Raw genomic sequence first — 19808 nt, forward strand, 5'->3', positions numbered from 1 at the left:
AGGAGAGAGGGAGAGAAATATCAATGTATAGTTGCCTCTTGTGTGTCCCCTGATGGGAACTGGCCTGCAACCTAGGCATGTGCCCTGACTGGGAATCGAACCATGGTTGTTTGGTTCCCAGGCCTGCACTCAATCCACCGAGCTACACCAGCCAGGGCCTCAGATGTTACATTTTTTAAAAAATATTTTACTCATTTATTTTTTAGAGAGAGGGGAAGGGAGGGAAAAAGAGTTGGGAGAGAAACATCAATGTGCGGTTGCCTCTCACGTGTCCCCTACTGGGGTCCTGGCCCACAACCAGGCATGTGCCCTGACTGGGAATTGAACCAGCGACTCTTTGCTTCACAGTCCGTGCTCAATCCACTGAGCTACACCAGCTTTACATTACACTGAATTTACATTTTATTCACCCAGGTCTCTAGGCTCATCATATCCAACTTTCCAATTCATTCTCCAAGTTCTTTTCATCTCTACTTCAGATTTACCATTCCTCTGGTTTCAGTATCATCAGTAGTTAAGAACTAATAATCTCTCATATACTTTAGTACCGTGCTCAGTAATGGGGAATGAGAAGTATAAGACATCATTGTTTTTTAAGAATTTAATATCTAATTGAGACAATTTACGTTCACAAAAAGAGTGAACAATACTAGGCAGTATATAATTAAACACTAAATTAGGTGACACAGAGCTTTAAGAACTAGAAACTGGAAGGAAAAAAGCGATACAATGAGAGTTTGAATTGTAAGAAAAAACATAATTGTGGAAATGGGATTTGAACTGGGTCTTGCAACAACATAGATTGGAATTGGATAGGCATTTAAAGTGTGGAGAAAGCATGCACAATTACTGACTAGGTTGAGCATACAATTTTTAGAAAACTTTGAAGCTATTTTATGTGCCAGGGATTAGCGAGAGATGGAAATTGGAGAGAGGACTGCTTTGACTTTAGCTATAAGACTACTGGGTGGATCTTTCAAAAGTCATACTTTAGTTTTGTTTATTCCTCAATTCAGAAATTTCTAGAGGCTGCCTTTTCTTTTTGATCCTGGTACAAACTGCTGTGGTATTTTAGATCATCTCTCACCCGTGAAGCATTCCTCACTGGTACTCAAGCATTTTTGTGCCTGCAACATGCCCTTTTTTTGTGTTTTGACTTAAGCTTTCCATTTCCTGGTGGATCGTTTGCTCATTTCTCTTTATCCCTTCTTCAAGTCCCATCTCAAGATTAACTGCCTTTTGCCCTGCCAGGTAATTCAGTTGGTTGGAGCATCATCTGTACGCCAAAATGTTGCAGGGTCAGTACGCAGTGAGGTGGGGCACAGGCTGAGGTTGTGACCTGGGCATGTCCAGGAGGCACCACTGACGTTTCTCTCTCACTTCGATGTTTCTCCTTCACGTGGATTATTTTCTCAACCATTAAACATATCTTTGGGTGCGGATTTAAAAAATTATTTTAAAAAATAAAAAGACTAACTGCCTCTTGAAACCCTCTCTGCTGAATTCCACCTACTGTTATCTTTCTTCCCTAGATTCATCTTGAAAATACTTTCTGTTGAACACAGTTCAAAATCTAATCATATACCTTTTGTTTTTTGATAATTTGGAATTACATACACTTCTCTTGTTTTCAATAGGTGCTGAGTTCTTTGAAGGTTTGGGTTATATTTTATATTTTATTGTTTCCCTTAGTACAATATACTGACTACTCTGGGAATACACTCAATGTTGAAAGATTTTAAGAAATTTTCTTTTAAATTTCAAATACAGTGATCCCTCACCTATTGTGGGAGTTACCTTCCAGAGACCCCTGTGATAGGTGAACATCTGTGAAGTAGCAGTGTTATATTTATTTTATTATTTATATATATTTTAAGGCTTTATAAACCTTTCCTTCATTGTTATAAACCTTTCCCACTCTGTTATTAACCTTTCCTACACTCTTATAAAGAATTCATATGCTCTTAAACACTTTCTACACTCTTAAGCCTACGTAATTTGAACAACATATAAAATTCCATATAGGTACTCACCAGTGAGGTACACAGTCGTCCCTCACTATATCGGGGTTCACTTATTTGCGATAAGTGATAACAGTGAAGCTGCAAATAAGTGAACCACAATATAGCGAGGGACAACTGTACTGGCAATTTGTAATATTAGAGCTACTTCTTTATATAAATGTGCCTACTTTCATGCCTGGCACACAGTACTGCCCTTACTTAGTAAATTTTATTGGAATCCAACGTTGCAGTGGATCCCAAGTCAGAGAGTATCTTTCTGCTGTTTCATGGAAAGTAGGAAACTAGAGCAACGGCGCTAAATCCAAGTTTTCTGAGATACTTTATCCTGTCTTCTCCTCTGTGCACCTCCTCAATATGTGTCCTTAAGTATATATTATTCACTTATCTTTGACATCTGTTCTCTGACTACCTCCTGTAGCTTTACTAAATAATGTATGTGAGTAGATGGAGATAAATTGTGTGTGTTAATTCAACCCTAAGAGAAGAGATTGGAGTATTTTAGAAAGATTAATCCTTGTTAAACTCTATGTAATTGATCTGTGTTTGCACTGTTCCTGTCTGAGTTTTAAAATTTTAATAAAATACATATTGGAATTGAACTTAAAGGACATTTGAATATCCATATGTTAGATATTAAAATGAACTAAAAAAACTTGGTTTAAGGAAATTGAGCTTAAACATTTTTGTTGGGCTTTGGTTTTTATTTTATCACTTAACAGCCTCTTAAAAAATCTGAGATAACTTTTAAAACCATCTTAAATTATTATTTTAAATAATATAAGCACTCTCCTACCCTCTTTAAAAGCATATAAGACAATTGAAGAGTGTTCAGTTATATATATATATACACACACATATATATGTATATAAAATGTATATATAGACAATTTACATGTTCATATAGGTATTTCTATACATATGTGTATACATGCACACACATATAAATGTGCATATATATATATATATATATATATATAAACATCCCAATTTTTTTAGTGGTGTCATAGTTTCAGCAGGGTTGAAAAACTATGAGAACTGTGGATACCTGGCTTTAGAAATGTCCCAGCATTGTCTTACCCTTCTTTGTTTCAGAGACCGGTTCTTCAACAATGAATGTTGCTAATCTGGAATTTAATTTCATGTGTGTGCATGTGTGTGAGAGAAAGAGACAGAGAGAGACTTTTTTCCCCCTTGGCTAACCAAAGTACTAAAAAAAGTAATTGTCTGAGGCAGCCTGGGTCTTCTTCAACAGCATTTATATTAGTTTAAATAATTTCTTTTGAGGGCAATACCTTAGCATATCTTAACTTCTATGAATTTTCTTATATTTTCTCAAACAAATTTTTTTATAATACAAGATAATGCCCTTGTCATGGGGATGTAGAGTACAGCACAGAGAGAATAGTCAATAATATTGTAATAACTGTGTGTGGTACCAGGTGAGTACTGAACTTACTGGGGAATCACATGTAAGTTACAGAATTATATAACATGAAATTTAAATAACATTGAGTGCCAACTGTAATTTAAAAATAGAACATATTTTAAAAAGTACTCCTTACTAATGGCTTCATAGGTATTGGGGTTTTGTTACGCATTGACTTTTTACTTGCTTCGCAGGTGGTGTGTATTCGCTCCACTTGGAATGCTCTGTCCCCAAAGCTGAGCTGTGACACGAGACCTCTCATTCTGAAGACCCTCAGTGAGCTGTTTTCTCTGGTTCCTTCCTTAACGGTCAATACAGCTGAATATGAGGTATGCATTTGCAGCTCAATAAATTGTCTGTTTTTACATGGGAAAGACATGTTTTATAATAACTTTTGGGGGAAAAATTGTAATTCTTTGCCAAAAATCCTTTAGCACTTTTTATTTTGAGAACATTTTGATATCTTTATGGACTTCTAGGAGTAGGAGACTATCCACTCTTATCAATTCTGTGTCTTTAAGACTTATTTATGTAAAGGATACCAAGTTTTTATTATGAGAGTATAGTCAAGATTTGAAAAAGTCAGTATGTTAAAAATAATGTTTCTAAAATAATAGAATTCATTAGGCCAACAGTTGAAATTCATTTTGTTGGTATTTTAAGGTCTAAAAAAATGTACAAAGACTTTACAAAAAGCAGGACAGATGCTCTCAGTAGTGTGGACATACTGTCATTTTGTTTCGGGCTTTGCCATAGAGATTTGATTTTTACATGTTGGTTCCCATTTTCTATATATACCTGTCATTTTTGTCTCTACTCTGCAATGAGGATGATTATAAATTAAGCCATCCTACAAGAAGAAAATAGTTTTATGAATGACTCTAAGTTTGTCATTATAATAAATTGAAGCACTAAGTGAAAGATGCTTTGCTACATTCAGACATTCCTGCTTAACATTTTCTTCATTAACTCTTCTTTGAGTGAAATAGAGAGAGTGGTGAATTTACTTGTGCTTCCTCTTGGTAGCCATACTCCCGTCCATGTTCACCTTTTTTCCTTTTCCTTTAAAGGGGAGCAGTTGATTCTCACTGCAAGTCTTGGTGGACTTTTAGTTTGATTCACAGACTTTGATAAACTACCCTCCCATTATAGTCCAATAATAATCCCTTTCAATGTTTTAGATCACATGGTAAAACAGAACTGTAGGATAATACTTCTAATTATTCTAAATAACCTCGAATAAAATCAAATTTGTCCTACTGAGTATGCAGCAGCTAACACAGTGCCTGGCACATAATATATATTCAGTAAGTAGTTGTTGAATGCATGATTGAACCAGTACAGGATACTGTGAGTTTATTCTCATATGTTATTCTCAATATGTTTATTTTCAACATTTTGTTTTACTGAATCAGAAAAAAAATCAATTTGGGATTTCTAGAATACATAGTTCACCAACAGTCTTTTTTTATGGCCACTATTCACTGGTACATACCTTATATGTTGTCAGAAAGTCTACCAGGCTACTGAAATGGAGCTAACACTAAAAATCAAAGTAAGGGCAAGTTGTGTGTATTTATTTTCTGTTTTCAAGGACTGAATTCACATACCTTTATATTGCGTATACTTTGAGTTACTCAGATTTTATGATAGGTTAATTTATGAAGTGATTTATATGTACATTTCTTATGTTTACTTGCCAATGGCTATAAATTGTCTTTTGGATTAGAGGGTGTTTTATTCTTCTTCAAATTTTACATTGCCATTTTATTTTGGTTTACCTTCATGCTCATATTAATATTAAGGTTCCTCTGTTGTTCATTCCATCCCCAGTTTCCTGGGGGAAAGGTGGTCCCCTCAGAGACCTAGTCCACATGGAAGGAGAGGTAAAGAAATGTAGAGGGAGACATCTCTTCATCTGTCTTTCCCTGTTCCTCTTTCTCCTCATCACCCCCCACCTCGTTCCTCCTTCCCTGTGTATGTTTAAATAATTTGTTTTCTGTTAACTGCTTAGACTTTGTTTGGATGTAAGCCAGAGTTGAAAAAAGTAATGTTCCCAAAGCATTTCATTGGTCATTGCTATCCCTAGTCACCTCAGTGCCTTGTGTTTGCCTGAAGTGAAGCCCATTCTCTTCATACTTAATCAATCAAACCTTTTAGAATCTGGCCTCACTCTTTTCTGCCTCGTGCACTCCAGGAAAACCGAGAGCCACTTACGGCTTCCTTATCTGTCTCTAAACGTTTCTGTTTCTTTTCCTTTGTTCATGTTGTTCTTTCTGCCTAGAATCACTTTCTTTTTCGTCTCTAACTTTAAAATCTATATTAGGATATAAAGAATTGATTTAACTCATTCCATTCTTTGAGAATTTTTCTTCAATCAAGAGTTTACTTCTCCAAAACTTCATCTATACTATTCTAAGAATGTTTATTTCTATTTTATACTGCAAGTATATGTGTATATATATTATTTTACCCATTAAAAGCTTGTTGAAAATAGAGTCCAAGAGTCCATGTTTCAATTACTGTATTTTCTGAATTGCTTTACAAAATGCTAATACATTTATTCATTGACTCAGGATATATTTATTAAAACTATGCTAGGCCTTAGAGGTACTAATAAATAATAATAGATACTATTATAAGGTACCAATTCTGTTGCTGTAGCTGGTAAGACTCAGTTGGTTGGAGCGTCATCCCATACATCTAGAGGTTGGAGGTTTAATTCCCAGTCAGGGCACATACCTAGGTTGCAGGTTCAATCCCCAGCTGGGATGTGCATGGGAAGCAACTAACTGATGTTTCTCTCTCACATCCATGTTTCTCTCTCTCTCTCTCTCTTTCTCAAGTGCACACCCCCCTCTTCCAATCTCTTTGCTTCTCTTCCTTCCTCTCTCTAAAATCAAAAAACATATTTACAAATTTTAAAATAATTTAAATACCTATTATACATTTCTAGCACTATTCTAGTTACTTTATACCAATTAGATCTAATATCTGACCAAAAGATATTATTTTTTAAAGTTTTTTTTTTCTTTTTTTTTTTTTTTTGAAAATTCTTTTTTTTTTTTACGTACTTTTTTTCTTTTCCCCCCCCTCCGCTAAAGAATCTGACTTTTTACACGGTTCATTCATTCATTAAACAAATATTTACTAAGTGCCTGCCATATGCCAGACAGATAACTTCATCAACATTGTTGTTTTTAAGTGAAAGCTGGTGTCTAAACGGAGAACTTCATAGCTCGGCAGCCTATGTTTTTCTGTTACACCAGAAACATATGTTTTTCTGCTTTCGGTCTCTGCCTTCTGAGAGCTCAAAGACTGGTAAAGAAGGTAGACAGAGGCAATAGTAATTCTAACACTGAATGAGTACAGTTAATCTTAGGGCTTTGAGAGTATAGTGGTGGGAGTGAGCAGCATTCTTAGGGGGAATCTTACAGAAACCTAATTTAATTGGTGCTATTAGACTAGGATCTTGAAGAATTAATGGAATGTTGCTTCCCACTGACATCTGGGGAATAGAATATGCAAAGTCAAGGAGGTATACAAGAACCTTATGTAATTTAGATGGGCAAGAATTTAGAAGTTGGAAGATGATTTTATGTACAATTATTTATTAGTTATCATTTGAGAAACTGGGATTTGTGTTCTTTATGTTCTGGGCTTGATGGTCTAGGCCCTTAAATGAAAATGACAGGCACTGCTCAGAGGTGTATACAGTCTAGCAGGGAGTTACCCACACACTAGATGCCGAAATGTGCCATGTGACTGCTTGGAGAAGAGAGATCTTTGCTGGGTAGGGGTCAGGAACAGTGGCGTGAAACACGACTGTAACATTTGTACTGGGACTTGAGAGCTAAGAAAAGATTAGGTTTCTAATTTTAATAACCTTAAAACCCCATTGTGTTTAAATATCTGTGTATTTAAGTTATGAGTCTGTTTTTGAGTATTTTCATTTTATAAATGGGAAAATACAGGTTAAGTCAATTACTAGTGGCATAAATTTTAAAGTGATTTAATTTCTACTATAAGCTATTTTAGGTTGTTCATTTTTGTCTTAAAAATTTTATTCTGATGTTTGTTGATTTTTCAGAATTTTAAAGTTCAAGTCCTCAGCTTCCTCTGGACCCACACTCAAAACAAGGTACTATCACAAGGGGTATCAGCGAAACAGAACTAACTGGGAAGAACCATCAGATAAGAGTCTTGGAATAAAAAATATGACAGCTTCCTGATTTTTAAAAAATTGTGATTATTCATAAGTTTCAACTTTAAAAATTATTCTCAATTTACTTTCATTAATGCATTTTTACCATAAAGTTGACTTATCACTTTGTGAAGCTGACATTTGTCTGGAGAGGAACTGTTGCCATTGTCTCATATTTTTCATGGCCCTTCCTTCCCTTTTCCTGCTTTGTCCCTCTCCCACCAGCAAGCATGGCAAACCAGCAAAAAGTTCCATCCATTCTTTAGATATTGTTTCCAGTTAAGGAGCATGGAGAAGTTATACCTGGGTGATGTTATACCTCACTCATAAGTGAAAGAGCTTAGACTCCTAAGAGCTAATTTTCCCTGTTAGTAGTTGGAACATCAGACTCCAGTTCCAGGCCAATCAGACTTTAAGCCTCACACATCTTCCACTAAGGCATACTACCTTATGGGGCCTGAGCAATTACAAGTTACTTTACGTTTAATGTCTAAGCTTGGGTAAAAACTTAGCACTTCTGATTTCTCTACCCTATGCTGTTTTCTCTATTTCTATTGGGACAGCTAAGGCAAGTGAATACCATTTCCAAATTGCTTCCTCCAGAGTTGAAAGTGTTTAAAATGTGCTTTCTGTTAAATTTGTTTTACTGTCTAGGACCCAGTTGTAGCAAACGCTGCATATAAATCTCTGTCACACTTCAGCGCCGGAGAGCACACCATTCTTCATCTGCCTGAACAGGTAAGCCTCTCTGCTCTCTCTCTGGTATCTCTTTACTGCTTGGCTTTACAACGTTATTCGTATCTCCCTCCCACCCCCCCAACCCCTTAGAAGATTCATACCTGATGGATATATGTGTAACTCTGGATAGTTGCCTAGAAAGATAATAATTTATATTTGTTATCTGCGTAATCTGTAATGGTCTTAGAATCACAATGAATTTAAATCTCTTTGTAGCAGATAGAAGACAGCTATGGTGCAAACGAGGTCTCCTTCAGATGACAGAGTGTGTGACTACATGCCGGTGCCCGTGGCTTACTCCAGACCTATGCCACTGAAGGAACCGCTGTGCCCAGTTAGTGTGCCATCTTGGACTTCAAATCCAAGCCTGGCCTGTACCAACTAAGATTTATACCCCTGTGCAGCCAAAGATGTTTATTTATAATATAGAATAGAGAGGCCATGTGGAAAAAATCGACTATTTATTAGTTTAGCTTTAAATGATGTGTAGGTGAGCACCAGAGAACTGAATGAGGAACGTATTACTGTCTTATATGAGTTAACACATAGTGTAACATTATCTTAGCATTTAAACTAAACTAAAAATATTCAACCTTTTCTAGTATTTACCTAATATAGCCATCTTTAAATTATCAGGTTATGTCTGGAGTTGTCTGATTTCATATTTAGTGTTACTACTAATTCAAATGCACAAATGCCTTTAGAGTATAAGGCAGACATTGTATTAGAAGTTATGCGTAATGTTTCCCAGAGTCTGTCCTTGAGGCCAAAAGGCAAGAAATTTTAGTGTGAATTTGTTGGAATCCTCAGGCATTAAAATGGGTTTGTTTCATCTTCTACGTTGATCTTATATGGAGATTAGATGTCAGTAAGAACCAGGAAAACTTCCGTATATTGAGTTGAATAGGAGCCACCACATGAGGGGCACTGAAGGACAGGCTCTTGTAAAACCAGTTCTAAGTAAGGCAGGGTTTCCCGTGTTATCAAGGACTCCCAAGGTAGATTGGCTGCCTTGCCATGCAGTTAGCACAAATAGGAAGCCTTAACCAAAAGTGTTTTATGACTCATAAAATTTAAAAATATGGGACTTCAGACTGTACTATTGTAACTGGCAATACCCATAGATTCTTTAAAATAATTTTTTAATCCTTACCTGAGGACATTTTTTCACTGCTTTTTAGAGAAAGAACCATCAGTGCAAGAGAGAAACATTGATTGGTTGCCTTCCATACATGCCCAGACTTGGGGTGTTGAGAAGGAAGGAAGAGAGGGAGAGAGGGAGGGAGGGAGGGAGGGAGGGAGGGAGGAAGAAGAGAAGAGGAAAGGGGAAAGAAAAGGAGGAAAAAAGGAAGGGAGGAAGAATAAAAGAAGGAAAGCAGGTAGGAAGAGGAGAAGAGGGAAGGGCAGGAAAAGGAAGGAATGAAGGAAGGAGAGAAAGAAAGGGAGAAGAGGGAAGGGGAGGGAAAGGAAGGGAGGAAGGAAAGGAGCTACATGTAAATTTGATGTGCAAACTCCTACAATAGATTAGCTTTAGCATCATATTATTTTTAATAAGCAATTGCTAATTTACATCACAATGTAACAAATACTTTTAGTTTTAGCTATTATTCCTATAATATTCCACCTGGAATATACAGCTTATATTGAACAACTTTCACATTCACTTGACTGTTTCGTCTCTACCTCTTTTTTAAAAATATATTTTATTGATTATGGTATTACAGTTGTCCCGTTTGCCCCCCTTTGCTCCCCTCCTCCCTGCACACCTACTCCCACCCACATTTCCCCCTTCAGTTCATGTCCATGGGTCGTACATATAAGTTCTTTGGCTTCTACATTTTCTGTACTATTCTTACCTTCCCCCCGTCTATTTTCTACCTACCATCTATGTTACTTATTCTCTATACCTGTTCCCCCCTGTCTCCTCCTCCTAATCCCCTGTTGATAACCCTCCACGGGATCTTCATTTCTGGTGTTCTGTTCCTGTTCTAGTTGTTTGCTTAATTTATTTTTGTTTTTGTTTTAGGTGTGGTTGTTAATAACTGTGAATTTGCTGTCATTTCACTGTTCATGTTTTTTATCTTCTTTTTCTTAGGTAAATTCCTTTAACATTTTATATAATAAGGGCTTGGTGATGATGAAGTCCTTTAACTTGACCTTATCTGAGAAGCACTTTACCATTCCATTCTAAATGAAACCTTTGTGGGATAGAGCAATCTTGGATGTAGGTCTTTGGTTTTCATGACTTGGAATACTTCTTTCCAGCCCCTTCTTGCCTGGAAGGTCTCTTTTGAGAAATCTGCTGACAGTCTGATGGGAACTCCTTTGTAGGTGACTGCCTCCTTTCCTTTTGCTGATTCTAGGATTCTCTCCTTCATTTTAATCTTGGCTAATGTAATGATGATGTGTGTTCCTCCTTGGGTCCAAATTCTTTGGGACTCTCTGAGCTTCCTAGATTTCCAGGAAGTCTATTTCCTTTGCCAGATTGGGGAAGTTCTCGTTTATTATTTGTTCAAATACATTTTCCACTTGTTGCTCTTCCTCTTCCCCTTCTGGTACCCCTGTGATTTGGATGTTGGAACATTTAAAGATGTCCTGGAGGTTCCTAAGCCTCTCCTCATATTCGTGAATTCTTGTTTCTTCATTCTTTTCCAATTGGGTGTTTCTTCTTTTCTTCTGGTCCACACCATTGATTTGAGTCCCATTTTCCTTCCCATCACTATTAGTTCCCTGTAAATTTTCCTTTATTTCACTTACCATAACCTTCATTTTTTTCATCTAATTTGCAACCAATTCTGTGAGCATCCTGATTACAAGTGTTTTGAACTGTGCATCCGATAAGTTGGCTATCAGTTTGTTGCTTTGTTGTATTATTTCTGGAACTTCGATCTGTTCTTTTGTTTGGGCCATTTTTTGGTCTTGATGCACTCGTTATATAGTGAGGGGAGGAACCTTAGGTGTTCACCAGGGCAGGGCAATTCACGTTGTTCGGTTGTGATGCTGTATGTGGGGGAGGGATCCGAGGGGGAATAATGGCACTTGATCAGCTCTCAAAGGCTAAGGAGAGAACCCTGTCAACTTCCCCCCTCTGTTTTGTAGGTGATGACAATGATGCAAAACAGGCTCATTTTCCATAAAAGTTTATTTTCAATTGTTTTAGAAGTCCCTGCCAGGTAGGGACTCTTATAATGTAAAAACTAAGGTCCTTTGCTGTCAGAGACTACTCACTCTGCCTTAAGGGCAATTTCATATGAGCAAAACTGAAGGTTACCCATACAGCTTTCCAGTGAAAGTATGTCTACCTTCTCTTTTCTATTTGTGGAAACTTGTGAAATAATCTTCTAAATGAGCACAGTATGAATTTGAAGTAAAAGATTTTTTAAAAGATACAATGTATCCTTATCAACATGACTACATTTGTGGACTATAATTTAGCTGCTTCTGTAAGCACTACCTTTTTAAAATGTATTGAAGAAAGATTTCTTGTTGACTGATACATTAATTTAAAACCCTAGAGCTTGTTGAAAGCTAAGAGGTGATGGAGCAAAAGGTGTTAGAGGAAGGCCGACATCAGAGAAAATGAGGGTTGAGTAAGACATTGCATCCAGCAGGAGTATCCAACCTTATGGCGTCTCTGAGCTACGCTGAAAGAAGAGTTGTCTTGAGCCACACATTAAATACACAGTGACGTATAATCACTAAAAATCTCATAGTGTAAGTAAATTTACAATTTTGTGTTAGGCCACCTTCATAGCCATCCTGGGATGGGTGCAGCCTTGGGCTGCAAGTTGGACAGTCAGCCCTGAATTAAGGCAAGATGGAAAATATCCATGGATAATAGAGCTGAACGAAGATACCATTTGAATTAAAGATAAAAATTCATTAACTCATCTTTCTTGTCATTGGTTTGTTTTTAAGAAGTTCTGTGAGATTAATGGTGATAGACACTTAACACTTGAATTGTTTTAATCATTATTTATTGGACATACACTAGGTTCCAGGCTATTTTATGAGCTGAGAATGTTGAATGAATCCATGTGTTTTGTTGGTTTGTAAAAATGTTGTTAATTACTTGAAACTTGCAAATCTATAGTTGGTCAAAAAAATTGGGGGGCTCATTGAGGACCTATTGATCCTAATGTTAAAAAATAGACATGAATGCTTTCTCCTTCTTAGTTTGCATTTCATTGTTCTGTTTTTAGCTATTTATCCTTCTCCTCTGCCTTAGTTTGTTCCAAAAAAAATCAATCTCCCCCAAACAGCCAACCAAACCAAAAAAACAAATAGAGAATCATTTTCCTGATAAAACAATCAGTAATGGATAAACATTGAGGTAGAAGATTGGCTCTTCTCTCTGTGATTTGGGTTCATTTAAAAATATTTAGTTATTTAAAAATTAAACATTTTTATTATAGAGATCTGAAAATAAGTTGTCTTATTGACTTCTGGAGTTAACTTTAGATGTGAATATAATAGAAGATGGCTTGTTGTCCATGCCAGCTGGGTATTAATACCGTGTTGCCTGTTAGGCTTTGATTTAAGTGAATGTCACTGCATTCATCAGAAGCTGTTTATCTTTTTAGAGGAATTTATGCAAATACTTGATGTGTTCCAAATAAAACCCTCTGCTTATGTGCAAACTCCTGGATTTTTATAGGTTACACACAAAGAAAGGTAACTGAAAGGTTATCTAACTCAGAACCAATAGTAAGACATTTAGTTTTTCCAATATAAATTTTTCAGTATTCAGTGGGAAGCAGATTTTAAAAGTAATTTATCATTTTATAGTTGGTTCTCCATTAAAGTTTCTCCAGTAAAGCTTAGCTATAATTTGAAAGTCATAGTTGTGTGTGTATGTGTATGTGTGTGTTTATGTTGTAAATATATGTGCAGTTTTCCTGGGTGTTTTAGCAGCTAATGTAATATAATCACCCACATTATATAATGTTAACAGGCATTTTTTTTCATATGATGTTTCTTGGTTTTCCTTAGTTATACTCACATTGATCGTATTCAGTTGTACACAAGCCAAGGGAAAATGCTGGAGCTCACATTGGGAAGCTGGAATAAATAGCTCTTTCAGAGATGAGCAGAAAAGGACAGAAATGTAATGAAACCAAGTTCGAACAATAAGTGCTAATTTGTTCAGGAGAATCAAGTTACATTTGAAGAAGCAAAATTGAAGGAGTCGTTATAGCATTATAAGTAGGCAGAGTATGTCATCTCTACTTAAATTATAGTATATCTGTAGCTTCCTTGTTAAATATATGCTACGTAAGGTATAGACATGTGCTATTTACCATATAGCAGATAAATTAATATAGGCATTCAGTTATATGAATATGAAATGTGACAGCTTAAGATGGATGAGTGGATCAATTTTTTTTTAATCCCCAACCTAGTAGGTCTTTCTTTAGTGGCTCTCAGAAATATTGATGGCCCAGTTGCTGTGACTTATTTAACTAACTTAGGTTGATGGAGCAGAAAGACTAGGTAGGCTAAAATCTGTGGGAAAATGATTGTTTTACTTTTATAGTAAATAATTCTGGAATTAGAGGCATTTGATCATTTGGCGTAGTTCATACACCAGTTAAAGTCCCACTGGAGGTGATGGTGGTTTCCATTCCTGCTTCTTATTCTTCCTCTCAAATGATGACACCTCCCTCTCTTCCTCTCCCTTCTCCCATTTCCTCTTGGCCTCTTTTTTGTAGCCTTCCTTCCTTCCTCCTTCTTCCCCTCTGTTCCCCCCATGGCCTTCCTTCTATTTAAACAGATTAATTGAGACATGATTCACATTCCATTTAATTCACCCACTTAAAGCATATAATTCAGTGGTTTTCGTTTATTCAAGGAATTGTGCAACTAATCACAGAGCAACCACAGTCTATTTTTAGAACACCTTATTATCAGTCAATTCCCATTACCCCTTTCCAAGCCCTAAGCAACCATTAATCTACTTTCTCTCTCTAAATTTGCCTGTGCTGAATCTTTACTATAATGAAATCATATAGTATGGGGTCTTTAGTGACTGGCTTTCTTCATAGCTTAAGGTTTTCAAAGTTCATTTCTGTGTAGCTTATCTGTACTTCATATCTTTTTTATGACTGAATAATATTCCATGGTAAAGATATGCCACATTTTGTTTATGTTTTCATCAGTTCATGGGCATTTGAGTTGCCTCCATTTTAAAATAGCTATTATGAATAATGCATTAACATTGATGAACATTCATGTGCAAGTTCTTGTATGATCATATATTTTCACTTCTCTTGGTTACATACCTAGCAGTGGAATTTCTGGGCCATATGATAACTGTGTTTAACATTTTGAGAAACTGCCAAACTGGTTCCCAAGGGGGCTCCATCATTTTCCATTCACACCAGCAGTGTATGAGGATTCTGATTTATCCACATCCTCACCATTCCTCTGAGTTTTCATATTAGCTTAAGTGTTTACCTCTGCCCTTCATCTCCTATCACTCCAATGTGATGTGTAGCAGAGCTTCCCAGTGCTTTGGTGGACTAGTGTGGTAACTGGTACTCCTGATGTAGTCTCTAGCTGTAAGCATTGTCTGTTTCCCCAGTATACTGTTCACATATTATTTTCAAAATTTGCACTGTGGATATGTAAAAAGTCAGGAGGTAAAGCAGATGGACCCAGACCAACTCCTTTATTGGGAACTTTTTAGCCGACTAGGACTGGTTAGAATCTTTAAGATAATTCCTGATGACATCAGCTCTGGCAACTTCCAAGTATGCATGCAGACCAGACTTTGAAAAGTCAACTTGTCAGAACTAAGATGTTTGCAAACATGCCAGGGTTTCTCTCATATGCATTAATATCAACAAATGCCCCATGTGAAGCATGGATTATTGTTATCTCTGTAATTATGGCTGGCTCAGTTTTCTGAGAATTAGGTACTCAATATTGAATCAGAATTAACTTTGTCTTTGAAGGTGCTCAGGTGGTCAGGTTGTTTTCTCTCCTTAACTGTCGAAGAGAACACTAGTTATGGTTGAAAGGCTTCATTGGAGTTGAGATTATGATACTTATGAGAAGCATTTCCTCTTGTTTTTAAAATCCCCCTCCAAGAACCCTGACTTAGTGCAGTTGCTAAAAGGAACAGTGCTTTGGGGACCTATGAAGAAGGCAGTCTGCAGGAATTGTTAATTATTTCTAAAAATAACTCCAGGAGACAGGCTAATGGTAATGACTGGGTTCTGGCACTTTATGGTTATAGCAACTACTTTTATATATTTGGATTCCCTTTCCTAATGCTTAATTATCTCCATGTGGACATCATGATGGTGTGTCATTGAAAGTATTAAAAATTTAATTAATTGCTTGACAGTTATATCTTGTGTAAATTACAATAGTGATAATCTTTTTACATTTTTTATTTTTGGTTCAAACAACCCTAATCACAGAGCAACCACAAAATCTTCAAATTGCAAATCACACACAATAAAGTATAGCTACCAATTATAGATTTTAGTGTTTTTATATTCTAGAGCAACAAACTGCCAAGTCAAAAATAAACTCAGCTAAAGCACTCTGTCCTCTCCTGATCTCTACTATACGTCTCACTGGAAGATTTTAATTTCGACATGGAGATATGCCTGGAATCACAAATTTTAAGAAAATGTATTCAGACTAGGAAAATATTTAATTATAAACCATAGCAGTTCAATATATTAAATGTGGCAGTGTTTGCATTTTACTGTTGGATGGTGTAAGATTTTATTAGTTTTCCATAATCATCATTGCTTTTGTTGGTTTATGGTGATTTTCTTACTATATTTTATCATTAGTTTTTTACATGGATCTGGGATTGTATCTGATAAGATGATGAGAGGTTAACAGTTAATCAGAAAATGAATAGTTTGTTAAAATTTTTAATGGTCTTTTGATATTATAGAGCAATGAGTCAAGCTCAAATTTTAAATCTTGACATAAAAAGGACCAAAAAAAGATTTTACATAATGTTTTAGTGTTGTCTTCTCTGTCATTGCAGATAAGACCAGAAATCCACATTCCTGATGAGCTAGATGAAGATGAAGATGATGAGGGTGATGAAAAGGAAGTGGATCTTTCCGTTCCTGGCTCTTGCTATCTCAAACTGTTGTCACTCACCTCACCTTTGGTTTTACCAGGTGATGCTTGTTTATTTAGGGGCAGGGAAGCTAGCAGTTCAGTGGTTTTTACCTATTTGATTGTGTTCTTTTATGATGCATATATATTAATAGCTCACTTTAATCTTGCATACATATTTTCTGTCTGAAATGCCAAATGCATCCATCTGTTCTATAGGGCTCCTTGAAGAAGTACAGTGTTCAAAATATTCTGAATATGTTAGACTTGAATAAAATTGAATTGGAAAACTAATTTGAGCAACCATTTTTACTGAGAAATTAAAATTTCTTTCAAATTCTAATTTTTTTCTGTAAGGCAAATTTGCAGTGGGACTTTAGGTCACTGATTCAAATAATGGTTTGTTATGATATAAGGTAAGTGAAAAGATCATTAGAATCTTCCAAGATTTACTGTCTACTTTCATAATTATAAATTTAATCTTTCTTTGGAATTACTCCAAAGATGGTGCCAATATTGGAGAACTATAAATTAATGCCTTTAAAAAATAGATAAAATTGTATGGTCATTTAGTTTCAACATAAATTTTACAGAACCATGGCATTTAAAAATTATTATAATTATGTCGAATTATTCTAATTCAGTATTAGCCAGCATTTTGCTGAACATGCATCCATAACCTGTCCTGTCCCAATTCTAGCTTGGATGTTCATGGATGTAAAAATTTAATTTCTGAAAGTTAAGTTCAATAAACCCAAGAAATGTCATCTCATCTTCGCAATCATAATTTCACTGTAATGTCGGAAGATTTTTCCTTGGTTTTATCTCACATGGAGATTCCTGAGAGACTCAGCCATATGCATATTATTTATTTCTTGACAAAGCTCCTGTCCCAAATCCCCACCTCCTTTTATGAGAGAAAATTGAATGGCACAACTTAGACAACGACTTCGCTTTTTATTTTTCCCTAATGTCTTGAACAAGCAGTAAATACTTGTTTCCCCTTCCTCTTTTCTGTTTTCCCGACTTCCTCCATCAGGGTTCTTCAGAGTCGAGGACCTTTCCTGTAGTTAATATTGAGTTGAAGGAAAGAGACATCAGTTACCAAAGTTCTTCTTGTATCCTAAAATAGCCTTAGAGTTAAAAGTCCTCTTGAGCTTTTTAAATGTTGATGTTTCCTTTTACACGGACCCCTCAGCCCCTGGGCTTATGGTATGAGAAGAAGGGGAGATACTTGTTGCTATGGCATCTGCTGTTTCTGTCCTCCCAGTCTGTGCAGTGCTGTGCTGGCCACAAGGCAGCTCCTCTACATAGTTCTTGATGGCTGTTAGCTCCTTTCCCTAAGAAGGGGAGGATTTGATGTCAACAATTGTATCTGTTTGAGAAAATTCAATAATTAGAGTTAGGTGGGTAGTGTAGATGCTGTCTGTGTGTAGCGGACATGTCACCATGTCACCATGGACCAAGTTTTTCATTTTCCTGTGCCTCACCCTTCCTGGGATTACTCAGAGGAGAACCAGGAAAGAGCACCAGTCTCAGGAATGTACACCCTAAAAGGTCCAGCCTGGATGATACACATTAGGCAGGAAGCCAGAATGCATTGGATGTAAGTGAGTCCTGGTCCTTTTCTCTTCTTACTTCCTTTTAAGTAAACAAAAATGCAGCTGCAGAGTAAATTCAGTAATTTGCATTATTTTAAATATAGGTGTTACTAGCATCAATTTCATTTTTTTAATTTTGAAATAACTTCAGACTTACAAGTCACAAAAATAGTTTAGAGAGTTTCTGTGTACTTTTACCTGAGCTGCTCTGGATTGATAACATCTCGCATACCCAAAGTTTAATATTAAAACCAGGAATTTCATATTGGTACAACATTGTTAACTATAGACCTATTCAAAATTTCTAGGTTTTTAAATATAGTATATAAACTTTTGGAATTAGCACTTTTTTTTTAACTCAGGACATTTTGAATCCACCCAATACTTGCCTGTATAACTTATTCTTTTTTATTACTGAGCCGTATCCCATTGTAGTATGTACTACTCTTTCTTTATCCACTCATCTGTTGAAAGACATGTAGGTTGTTTTAAAAAATTTATAACTAACAATGTGACCTACAAATTTTCAGCTTTTTTTCAAATTCTGACCTCGTCTTCTGTAAGGAAAGTAGTAGGGCAAGACTCAATGACAGTGGGGAAGAAAATTCTATGTGCTAGCTTAGTGGCTGGGGAAGATGGTGTGTTTATATCAGTTGCAGTCTGGTATCATATCCTCATTTAAACTATTCTCAGGGCTGGAGTTGGCGTGAGAATCCTTAGTTCTCTGAAGAGCTTGACAAGTACACAAATTTACATTCCTGGGTTAGTCTGTTGCAGATGTGGACTTATTTCTTGACATATATCAGCTTTTGCCAGAATAGGATTCCTTCTGAGGAAGCATGAAATTACCTTCTCTCATCATAGCGCCTATGTCCTCACAAACAGTGATTGTAGCTGCATCTCAAAAAGTCTATACTCATCCTCAGCTGGCTTGCAGCAGTCATACGTGTGCATGTGAATGCCAGTATTGGGTATATGGCCTGCAGTTGGATATTATTTTATCTCTCTTTCAGTTAGATATTGATTAGGGTCTTGACAGGAAAGGCACATTCAGATGAAGTAATTGATCGGAATGTAGTTGAATGAAGGGACTCTTTACTCTTACGGTGTCAAGGTTAAAGAAAAATCACAAGCCATGGTGAATCCTCCCAGAGTGGTTAATGTCTCTTAGCTAGAAGAGGTAAGGGGAAGTAACAGTTAGGAAAATGAGAGAGAGCATCTGTGTCATAAATAGGGGAGCCAGGGCCTTCCGGAGCAATGTAGGCTACCTGTAGCAAACCTGCAGATGGGAATCGGGGAATACAGGCCTGACCCTACTGTGTTTCCACTCTCTGGCCTCCCGCCAGTGTTTCCGTTCAGTGAAGACAGAGGACAGGGGAGCCTGATGATGCGTTTGTTAAAGGTTATTCTTACAGAGCACAGAGCACAGGCGAAAGGGCAGAGGATGGTCCCAGAGGGGTAAGTGGAAAGCATCCCACACAGTGTTCTCGTGGCTCTGAATGGAGAAGCTTGGTTGCAGCTAGGGAGTTTCTATATGGGCTTAACAAACTAGGCACCTAATAGATGCTCCAGTGAGCACTTACTGCCTTTAATTTCATCATGGTCATTAAAGGAGACTTTTTTTATCTATTCAGAGTGAAATTCCAGTTTTGTTAGGTGTATCTTTGCCTTTTTGTTCCTGTAAGAAGAGGCACATGCAGTAGTTTCCTTTTTTGTTTTCCATA

The 19808-nt window shown here is 36.5% G+C and overlaps 1 protein-coding gene across 1 annotated transcript in view; it reads left to right on the top strand.

Annotated features, from left to right (window-relative positions):
• FOCAD (focadhesin) overlaps window positions 1-19808 on the top strand; it is a 321710-nt gene that overhangs the window by 184521 nt on the left and 117381 nt on the right. The window contains exons 16-19 of the mRNA XM_053656269.1: window positions 3645-3779; window positions 7541-7591; window positions 8309-8392; window positions 16407-16545. Of these exons, the coding sequence (XP_053512244.1) occupies window positions 3645-3779; window positions 7541-7591; window positions 8309-8392; window positions 16407-16545 (409 nt within the window). The remainder of the gene's footprint in view (window positions 1-3644; window positions 3780-7540; window positions 7592-8308; window positions 8393-16406; window positions 16546-19808) is intronic.

The sequence above is a fragment of the Artibeus jamaicensis genome, unplaced genomic scaffold (assembly GCF_021234435.1).
Source record: "Artibeus jamaicensis isolate MK-2021 breed Jamaican fruit bat unplaced genomic scaffold, CSHL_Jam_final scaffold_1964, whole genome shotgun sequence".
NCBI classification, from domain to species: Eukaryota; Metazoa; Chordata; class Mammalia; order Chiroptera; family Phyllostomidae; genus Artibeus; species Artibeus jamaicensis.